The 11,434-nt window shown below is 47.9% G+C and overlaps 1 protein-coding gene across 1 annotated transcript in view; it reads left to right on the top strand.

The window, feature by feature from the left end:
- Positions 1–363: 363 nt before the first annotated feature.
- Positions 364–11,434, top strand: part of LOC147979462 (uncharacterized) — an 80,813-nt gene continuing 69,742 nt past the window's right edge. Inside the window, exon 1 of the mRNA XM_087515216.1 lies at positions 364–684. Coding sequence (XP_087371342.1) covers positions 364–684 — 321 coding nt within the window. The remainder of the gene's footprint in view (positions 685–11,434) is intronic.

Below are 11,434 nucleotides of genomic sequence, written 5' to 3'. Positions count from 1 at the left end.
CGGGTGTTAAACATTTTCGGATTGGACTGAGACTTGTCATGCGTCCTTGGTTTACTACTGGTAGACCGCCTGTCAAGTTTCGTGCCATTTGGATTTCGTTTGATACTCCAACGGTTAACCGAGGGACCGAAAAGGCCTCGTGTGTGTTTCAGCCCAACACCCTTCCAAAGTGGCCCAAAACCCACCTAAACCTCCTCCATCATCCAGAGCGTTCGATCACGATCGCGTGGCCGAAAACCGCACCTCATTTGGACTTTCCTAGCTCCCTCTACCTATAAATATGTGATCCCCTCCCAAAAATCCGCGGTACAAACCCTAGCTTCTTCCCCTCGCGCTGCCAGACAAAATTCCAGCAGCCCAGACATGTCCGCCGCCGCCTGCATCCAATCGGGAGCCGACACTTGTCCGTGCCCGCGCCTTACTTCGCCTCCTCCGCCGTCCCACCCGTGCGCCCCGCCGAGGCCCGTCGCCGGCCCACGTGGGCCCGAGCCGCCGCGCCGCGCTGGGTCTTCGCACCGTCGCCAGGGAGAGGGCGCGCCGCTGCCTCCGAGCCTCGCCGCCGGCGCCGCCAATCTCCGCCATACCGCGCTCCGCCCTTCGCCTCCGCCGGTCGCCGGCTCTGCCCCGCCGCCGCCCATCTCCGCCGTGCCGCCCGCGCCGGCCACCACACGGGCCCCCTCGCCGGCGAGCCTCCTCCGCCCGGGCTCTCCCCCTTCCTCTCCGGCTGGCCCCGCTCGCTCCGGCCGTCTTCAACTACTCCGGCGAGAGCCCCGACGCCACCTCAAGAAGCTTGCCCGATCTAAATCTGGATCTGAAAATATCTCGGGGTTGACTTTTTCCCTCCTAACCCTAATATTTTTGCATATTTTGACATGCCATAACTTCCTCCTCGTAGCTCCGATTCGTGCATGTAGCACATGAAAATGTTCGTCTCGACGAGTACATCATTTCATCTGATTGCATCATTTTCATTTGAGCTCGTCTTGATGCCCGAAATTTCGTTGGAAGAGGGCTATGTGAGGAAAGTTGCAGATCTGTTTCAGCAAATGGCCTTTTGTCATTTTTGCCATGATTAATGTGTGCATGCTATGATCCTGAGCTCTACATGTGTTTTTGTATATGCCATGCCATCTTTACAGGGGTGTATGCCATCTATTTTTGTGATCTTTGTGGTGACTAGCACAAGCTTACAAAGTAGCGTAATCGCTAATGCTGATTTCAGGGACTTTGAATTTCACCAGGTCCTTGTCCTGATTTTGTTGTTATGCCATATGTTCCTGTTGTTTCCTAGTTATCCATGCCTCTTTTGAGGATGGTCAGTAAGGATGTTTTGTTAATATTGTGGTGCTCTATCCATCCATGTATTTGTTTGCAATTATGGAGCAACCTAGCTTGAGTCAATCGAGCTCTACTTTTGCTGTAAAATGTTCCTGCAGATTGTTAACTTGATTAGCGATTTTGTCGAACTTGTTGATGTTGATCCGTGCATGATATGAAGTTGTTCTTGCCATGTCTAGCTTCTATGCCAAGTCTTCTTGATGGATTTATGCTTAGATTGTCATTCCATGCTTTGTAGTGTGTGCATCGAGCTCGTAAACATGCCTACTCGTTAACTGTTTTGCCATGCTGTAGTTTTTCACCAAGTCTGAATCTGTTTATGTTTTGGCTATGTTCACATGCTTGCAATTGTATTTTATGATCCCTTTTGGCTCAAGGTCACTAAGGGACTTTTGTTAAGCACTTTTAGTAGCTTCATGCCATGCCTTGCATTGCCATGTTAAATTCCAATAGCATGTAGTTTCCATGCTCTAAAGTTTGCTTCCTGCTAACAAATTCCAGACTTGTGTTAATTTCACTAATTCTGAAACCTGTTACCATTTGGACTTTTCCCCTGCTTGTTTGAACCTGTTAATGAATGAATTAGCCGTAGCTCAGTGTTCATCTTTTGTCAAGCATCATTAGTGGATCCCTGCATGCTATGAAGTTGTTCTTTCCATGTCTAGCTTCTATGCCATGTCTTCTTGATGGGTGGATGCTTAGATTGTCATTCCATGCTTTATAGTGTGTGCATCGAGCTCGTAAACATGCCTACTCGTTAACTGTTTTGCCATGCTCCAGTTTTTCACTAAGTCTGAATCTGTTTATCTTTTTGCTATGTTCACATGCTTGCAGTTGTATTTTCTGATCACTTTTGGCTCAAGGTCACTAAGGGACTTTTGTTAAGCGCTTTCAGTAGCTTCATGCCATGCCTTGCTTTTCCATGTTAAATTCCAGTAGCATGTATTTTTCATGCCCTAAAGTTTGCTTCCTGCTGATAAATTACAAACTTGTGTTAATTTCACAAAGTCTGAAACCTGTTACCATTTGGACTTTTGCCATGCTTGTTTGAACCTGTTAATGAATGAATTAGCCGTAGCTTAGTGTTCATCTTTTGTCAAGCATCATTAGTGGATCCCTGCCATGTATTTTGTTGTCATGTTTGAGTCCGGTAGCATATTTTACTTGATGCATTTAGATGACTACTTGTTGTTTATCGCAGACCGATGCTATATTTGTTTTTCTTGCCATTTCCAAAGCGTGCATCCGATTCCGGTGATATTTATATTGATTTCAACCGAAATCACCTCACCTTTCTAGTGGCACTCTTGAATTTCCAAGTTGCGGCCAGGTTCAATCATTCCTTTCCAGATCACGCATATGCATCACATACCGCATCCCGCATATCGTACCATGTTCGTGTGTTGTGTTTACTATGTTGTGTGCTTCTTTCCGGTGTTGCTTCTTCGGGTTGGTTCCATTACCGTCATGTTTGTGAGGACCCGTTCGAATACGTCCGTTTGTCTTCTTCATGGACTCGTTCTTCTTCTTTGCGGGATCTCAGGCAAGATGACCATACCCTCGAAATCACTTCTATCTTTGCTTGCTAGTTGCTCACTCTTTTGCTATGCCTATGTCGCGATACCTACCACTTGCTTATCATTCCTCCTATATTGTCGAGCCAAGCCTCTAACCCACCTTGTCCTAGCAAACCTTGCCTGGCTATGTTACCGTTTTGCTCAGCCCCTCTTATAGCGTTGTTAGTTGCAGGTGAAGATTGGAGTTTGTTCTTTGTTGGAACATGGATATTTTGTTGGGATATCACAATATCTCTTATTTAATTAATGCATCTATATACTTGGTGAAAGTGCAACTATCCCTGGGTGGTTTAGGTAATTCCTAACAACATATAGCTCATTGAGCTAACATTATTCCAAGATTGATATTTCAGGAAAAGCTCAATGAATGGCATGGCATGGATGAGGAAAGTGGATCGCTCAAAATTCTAAGGACAAAAACTTTGGCTCAAGCTTGAAGCTCAAGACTCTACATTTAATATTTTAGTGATCCAAGATCACATTGAGTCTATAGAAAAAGCCAATACTATCAAGGAGGGATTAGGTGTTGCTTAATGGCTTGCTTGCTCAATATGCTTAGTGATATGCTCCAAAATCCTCAACTACCTTCCCACATCCACATATGACCTAAACCAAAAGTCAAACTCGGTCGCACCGATTCTTTCTATCCGGCGCCACCGAGTTTCAAATGTCATAGCCACTGCCACAAACCCTAGGCAAATCGGTCTCACCGATAGGGATCTCGGTCTCACCGAGATGGGATTGTAATCTCTCTGTTTCCCTTCGTAACATTTCGGTCTTACCTGAATGAGCGATCGGTCCCACTGAGATTGCTATGTAAACTCTCTGTTTCCCTTTTGTAACATTTCGGTCTCACCGAGATGAGCGAATCGGTCCCACCGAGTTTACCTGACCAACTCTCTGGTTAGCTTATTACCAAAATCGGTCCCACCAAGTTTGTGTAATCGGTCACACCAAGATTACGTTATGCCCTAACCCTAACCATATCGGTCCTACCGAGTTGCATCTCAGTCCCACCGAAAATCCTAACGGTCACTAGGTTTCCTGAATCGGTCCGACCGAGTTTAACAATTCGGTCCCACCGAGTTTGGCAAATTGTGTGTAACGGTTAGATTCTTTGTGGAGCCTATATATGCCCCTCCACCCACTCTTCATTCGTGGAGAGGGCCATCAGAACATACCTACACTTCCAATACACAATTTCTGAGAGAGAACCACCTACACTTGTGTTGAGGTCAAGATATTCCATTCCAACCATATGAATCTTGATCTCTAGCCTTCCCCAAGTTGCTTTCCACTCAAATCTTCTTTCCACCAAATCCAAATCCTGTGAGAGAGAGTTGAGTGTTGGGGAGACTATCATTTGAAGCACAAGAGAAAGGAGTTCATCATCAACACACCATTTGTTACTTCTTGGAGAGTGGTGTCTTCTAGATTGGCTAGGTGTCACTTGGGAGCCTCCGACAAGATTGTGGAGTTGAACCAAGGAGTTTGTAAGGGCAAGGAGATCGCCTACTTCGTTAAGATCTACCGCTAGTGAGGCAAGTCCTTCTTGGGCGACGACCGTGATGGAATAGACAAGGTTGCTTCTTCGTGGACCCTTCATGGGTCGAGCCCTCCATGGACTCGCGCAACCGTTACCCTCCGTGGGTTGAACTCTCCATCAACGTGGATGTACGATAGCACCACCTATCGGAACCATGACAAAAACATCCGTGTCTCCAATTGCGTTTGAATCCTCCAAACCCTTCCCTTTACATTCTTGCAAGTTGCATGCTTTACTTTCTGCTGCTCATATACTCTTTTGCATGTTTGCTTCAATTGTGTGGAGATTGCTTGACTTGTGCTAAGATAGCTAAAATCTGCCAAGAACTAAAATTGGGAAAAGGCTAGATTTTTATTTGATCAAGTAGTCTAATCACCCCCCTCTAGACATACTTTCGATCCTACAAGTGGTATCAGAGCTTTGGTCTCCATTTGCTTTGATTTCCATAGCTTTTGGTGATCATAGCCTTGGTTTCACAACCTAGGAGAGTATGGCGTCTAGCAAGGGAAATTATCACCGTAGAGGTCCTTACTTTGATGGCACTAATTTTGCTAGTTGGAAGCATAAGATGAAAATGCAGATTCTTGGACATAACCCCGCCGTTTGGGCTATTGTGTGTATTGGCTTGCAAGGTGAATTCTTTGACGGGAAAGAACCGAACCGTGAAGCCACCGCGGAAGAGTTGAAAATGCTGCAATACTACGCTCAAGCTTGTGATATCCTCTTCAACGGATTGTGCCCCAAATAATTCAACAAAATCAGCCGTCTTGAGAATGCAAAGGAAATTTGGGATACTTTGATTGATATGCACGAAGGTACCGACTCCGTCAAGGAATCCAAATTGGATGTGCTTCAAAGTCAACTTGACAAGTTCAAAATGAAGGATGGTGAAGGTGTCGCTGAAATGTAATCTAGGCTTGCTCTTATCACAAATGAGATTGCCGGCTTAGGGAGTGAAGAGATGACCGATAGATTCATCATCAAGAAGATCCTAAGAGCCTTGGATGGAAAATATGATACCGTGTGCACATTGATCCAAATGATGCCCAATTACAAAGATCTCAAGCCAACGGAAGTCATCGGAAGAATTGTTGCTCATGAGATGTCACTCAAGGATAAAGAGGAACTTCACAACAAATCAAGTGGTGCTTACAAAGCCTCATGTGAAGCCCCCACATCATCGAGTGAGAAACAAACCTTCAATGAAGAATTGAGCTTAATGGTGAAGAACTTCAACAAGTTCTACAAGAGTAGAAGCAAAGAGAGAAGCTCCAAGTCAAGGACCTACAATGACAAAAGATCTTCTAGTCGGGAGCGAAATTGCTACAATTGTGGAAGTCTCGGACACTATTCCAATGAGTGTACGGCCCCCTACAAGAGAAGAGAAGAATCACCATCTAGAGAAAGAAGGAGTAGAGATGATCGTTATGAACGAAGACCCTCACGGAGAAGCAAGGATTCGGAAAGAAAGGACAAGTCATCAAGGAGCTACACAAAACGAAGACATCAAGCTCATGTTGGTGAATGGGTATCCGGCTTCGACTCCGACAACCACTCCGAGAGAAGCTATCACTCCGACTCCGAATATACTCAAGATGAAGGTGTTGCCGGTCTAGCACTTGTGACAACCAACTCCTACGACATATTTGACTCACCAAGTGAAGGAGTTGGAACATGCTTCATGGCTAAAGGCCCAAAGGTATCACACCCTGAGTATGTTGATTTCAATAGTGATGAAGATGACTTGTTAGGCGATGATGATTTACTTGTTGACAACTCTAGTGATGAATACTATGATGAAACGTCAATTAATCATGCTAATCAAGATAAACCGAATGACAATGATAAGGAGAAGATTGAGTCTCTAACTAAAGAACTAAACACTCTTAAGTTAGCTCATGAAACTATCTTAGGAGATCATCGAGAACTTTTAAGGACTCATGAGAAATTGCGCTTTGAAAAGCTCAACCTTGAGCAAGAGCATGAGTTCTTAAAAGCAATCAATGATGATCTTCGCAAGAAAAGTTCTTCTTACATTGCCAAGCGTTTACTCTTATCCACTTACATGCCTCAAGTCAAGTCTAGTAACAAGAACAAGAAAGATTCTTCCTCTAGTAGTAACAATAATGCTAAATCCAATATTGTTGCTTCTGGTAGTTCTCTTGATTCCACTAATGATTCTCTTAGCCAAGTTACACTTGAGCAAGAAAATAGCTTATTGAAGGGAATTATAGAGAAAGGTGTTTACAAGAGCCTTGCCGGAAGTAAGCAATTCGAGGAAATTGTAGGCAAACAAGGAAGGCACCAAAAGAATCAAGGTGTTGGTTTTGAACGAAAGTTCAATGCCAATGGAGTTGAGTGGGAAGAAGATCAATACCCCAAGACGAAGTTTGTTCCTCAACAAGAGAAGTATGATCCTACTTCTCTCAAAGGGACACAAGCTCAAGATGATCTTCCACCACAAGACCACAAGCAAAAAGGCAAGGACAAGCTTCAAGAGGAAATTGATGCATTTGAAGAAGCTCCTAAGGCCTTGGTCATGTGGGTTCCCAAGACTACTTCAAGTTCCACTTCATCAAGTACAACTACAACACCGAGGATTCCCATTAAGATGGTGTGGATCCCGAAGAAGAAGAACCAGAGAGTTCTTGAGGGTGACTCCACCAACATACTTCACTCTTATCATCTTGGCAAGAAAAAGTGCAATCAACTTCCACATCTTGCACTAGTTCAAGGAGTCACAAAACCCTCTTGTTGGTAAGACAAGGGACAAGGTAACCTAAAAGCTTTCATAGACATCATCTTGTTTGTGCATCACTCTATGTCTATGGATATCCTTGTTTGTTCCTTGTGGGACTAACCCATGTAGCTATTGAAAGTGCAACTCACTCCAATGGATAGCTCCAAATGATCTACATCAACATTGAGCTTCCACATCTTCAACATCTACATGAAGTCATCATCGACAAAACCCAAGGTTAGTTCATCCCTCTTAGGGGGGATATCACATCTAGGGGGAGCTTTACTCTAAGAATTGAGCTAAAGCAACTCTAATGGTGTGAACACAACAAATGCTTTATGTAAAAAGTGGTAACCCCACTTGTTCTTAAAAAATGAGTATGACCTATGATCAAATGTTCTCATTTGACTCCTAAGTCAATATACTCATATATAGATGACCTAGTCATCGCAAATTGTTTGATAGATGCTAGAATTGGTTGTGCATGGTTTGCCACATATTTTAGTTGCCATTTTATTGAGTGAGCATGTTGATTGCATATTTTACTCAGTCGAGGACATCCACTTGTTGTTTTGATTGATTGGTTTTCTTTTCTTTTTCCAAGTGGATGGACAAGAATGCCTAAGAACCCTCTCTAGCTATCTATGCTTTTCTCGTCTGAAACTCTATTCATGCTACATCACAAAATTTGATCAAGTCAGATTCGAACCACTCTGTGTGAGGAGCACTCGGAGTCCCCGATTCTTCATAGACATAAACTTCCAAAGCTTCTTTGTGCTTTTCGGCTGACCGATTCCTCCATTTCGGTCATACCGAGATCACTAAGTCGATCTAGGTTTTCAATCTCGATGCAACCGATTTGAACCTTTCGGTCACATCGATTTTCACTAACTGCTTGCAGTTATGAATCTCGGTGCCACCGAGTTGTTCCACTTGGTCACACCAATAGGGTTGGGCTATATATACTCACGGGCAAAATTTTGGAAATTTCTCCGAAACCCCTTCGCCCGCGCATAGCTCGCTCTGCCTCCTGGGTCTCCGGATCATCTTCCTCGTCGCCAGCCGCCTCCTGTCGCTGGTCTCCACCGCCGTCAACGGAATTCTTCCCCGCCGTTGCCGCCGTAGCGAGTTCATCGCCGAACTAGGGTATGGACTCGATCATAGTGCTATCCCCGTCTGATTCCTAGCACATTGTGTTCATTATGATTCTTACCACGATTGAAACGCTTCTATCCAGTCAAAACACTCCGTAGATTAGAGTTGAATTGAAATTTTAGGGTTAGGATTCCGCCGAAACCATCTCGGACCATCTGAGTTGTGGAACTCGGTACCACCGATTTAGCTCAGGCCATTGCACATGTAGTTTTCGGTCTGACCGAGAATTGCAAATCGGTGTGACCGAGTTCAGGACTTTGTGAAACCCTAGCAGTCTCGGTGCCACCGAACTGTGACTCGGTTTGACCGAGTTCACTAGTTTAGGTTCCAACAGCTGCTTCGGTATCACCGAGTTTACAAATCAGTTGATCCGAAATGCTTTCTGTGGAAAACTAAAACTAAGTTTTTGACTCATTCTTTTGCAAAAACCTCTGCATTTTGTGATGCTCATCCACTCTATCTCATCTATATCTATTCACAGGGTCTGCTGTGAGTGTTTGCAATATGTCTAATCAGAGTGACAGCCAGAACAGGTCAGAGGAGCATGTTCACCTGAGTGAGGGCACTAGTCCCTCTAGCAGTTCAGATGATGGTAGCAGGAGCACTCCCAGCAACTTGCCCAAAGCTTCCACCAGAACAAGGAAGAAGAAAACTTCAGAGTCTGAGGATGAAGACTATGTGGCATTTGAGGATGAGGCCACTTCCAAGAAGAAAGTGGTTAAGAAGGAATATAGCAGTACTGCTACCACCAAGCCAGGCATGAGGCAAAAGGTTCCTGCAAAGAGAATTCCAATCTCTAAGGCCAGAGCATCTACTCAAGTCCCTTTGGGATCTGAACCCAAAGAGGCTGCTGCAGAAGGGAAGAAGAGGAAGGAGAGGATCAAAAAGACCACTGCTAGAGTGCTTGGGAGATCCTCAATCATGAGAGATTCTGAAGAGGAAGAGGAAGAAGAGGTTGCTGCACTAGCACCTAAGGCCCAGAAGCTTATGGGTGATGCTATCAGGACAGGGGCTGCTTCATCAAAGCCCAAAGAAGCACCCAAAGCAACCTCCAAACCCAAGAGTGCACCTAAGAGGTGTCGGCGTTCTGGGAACGGGGGTCCCCAGACTTGCCTGCCTGCGGCGTGGCTCGAGGAGGGGCCCAGCACGGCCCATCTTCATCAACACAGACCCAAGACCCTCGCGAGGGGCCAAGCCTCGCGGGGCGGATGACACGGAGCTTCCTCAAGCACGGCCTCATTAGGCTGGCTCGCGAGCAGGCGGAGAGATCAAGGCGGGGTACCTCACGAGGTGCCCGTGACGTAAGCCATGACGACCACGGGTGCTAGGCGGGCGCCAGCCCGCGCAGTGTCCTCCTTTCCTCTTTGGTGCAAAGGGCGCAAGCGCAGGCGAGAGCATCAAGCAAAGGCACCCGTTTCGTTGCAACGAGACCAAGACCAGTCCAACGGCAGGGAGGAAGTCATTGTGGAGCCCAAGTCAGCATCACCACTAGAGCCTTTGGCAGGCGAGGACCAACTTTAGTCAGGATAAGTGTACCAGATGTTCCCCTTCAAAATGGCAAATTGTTGGCGCCCTTCCCACTCAATATTTGGGAACAGGACCAGGGCCTTTGCCTATAAATAGGACTAGCCACCCCCAGGGTAGAGGGGGTTCGAGATCGATCAGAGAGAGATCGAGAGAAAAATCAGAGAGAGAATCGAGAAGAGAGAGAGAGAAGGGTGACTGAACTCCTCCCGACAGTTCATCCCCCCAGCCAAGAACAGACCCTCGCGAGGCTGTTCTTCCTTATATTGCTCATCATCATCAGCCCAAGAGGCAATCCACCACACCACACACTGGAGTAGGGTGTTACACCACAACGGTGGCCCAAACCAGTATAAACCCTGTGTCTCTTGTGCTATTCTTTCCATAGCTTAGATCTTAGCGAGGCGGAGGGGTGCAGGTAGGTAGAAGGCGAAATCTCCGCGCGCACCCCAGTGTTCGAACCTCAAGGGTCTGCCGGAACCCGAAATCCGACATTTGGCGCCCCAGGTAGGGGTGCGCCGAAATTCGTCTTCCACCACCCCGTTCTCCTCCGACCATCGCGTCCATGTTTGACACTCGTCGGGCCCACGCCGAGCGACGGGCCGCTCTCGCTTGCCGCGTCGCCCAGACGGCTCCTGTCGGCGGGCGTCCTCGCCGTTCCCCGTCACCTGCCGTCAACGCCGCCACCGGCCCGGCGGGGGACGAGCAGCAAGCGTCGTCTCAGCATCCGTCCGTGCGGCAAGACGGCCGCACCGCTACTCCCTCGCTCACCCCAGCTGGTTCTTCGTCCCGCGCGCTCCGCGCACCCATGGAGGCTCGAGCTGCGCTCATCGCGGCAAAAGAGCTCCTGCGCTACCGTCCCGTCAACGACGTCTACGGAGAATGGCTCGACCGTGTCGCCGAGCTCGTCCGCGCCACAGGGGGCTCTCCTGCGCCGTCCATTCCGCGGCATCGCACCCCACCCCGCGCGGGCGATGAAGCTCCGGCGGCGCCCCAGTCGCCTCCTCCTCAAGAAGGCACCATGGCTCCAAGGCGCGTGGCCCCTGGGCGGAACCCGCTATGCCAGGTGCCGGCGCGGCAAGAGCAGAGCTGCCAAGAAGTCCCTCGCCCGCAAGAAGCTGCCCGGGCGCTCCCTGCTCCAGCACGTCGCGACCATGCTCCTGCTCCCGCACGTCAAGACCCCGTGCTGCTCCCAGCTGCAGCGCATGGGGACACAAAAGACCAAGCTCTCCGCCACCCAAGGCCTCCCGTGGCCACAGCAGGCTGCCGTGCCTTCACCACCGAGCTACGCAGCGTTGCGTGGCCCGGCAAGTTCAAGCCAGACCTGCCTCCTCGTTACGACGGCACGGCGGACCCTGCGGAGTTCCTCCAGCTCTATGAGCTGGGCATTGAAGCTGCCAACGGAGACGAGAAGGTCGTGGCGAACTGGTTTCCCATGGCGCTCAAGGACGGGGCCCGCACCTGGCTCCTGAACCTGGCTCCAGGCACGATCTCCTCCTGGGACGAGATGCGCACCCGCTTCATCGCCAACTTCCAAGGTACTCGCGACCGGCC

The sequence above is a fragment of the Triticum urartu genome, chromosome 3A (genome assembly GCF_056163025.1).
Source record: "Triticum urartu cultivar PI428250 chromosome 3A, HENAU_Tu73, whole genome shotgun sequence".
NCBI lineage: Eukaryota > Viridiplantae > Streptophyta > Magnoliopsida > Poales > Poaceae > Triticum > Triticum urartu.
This window is presented reverse-complemented; position numbering and strand designations above follow the sequence as displayed.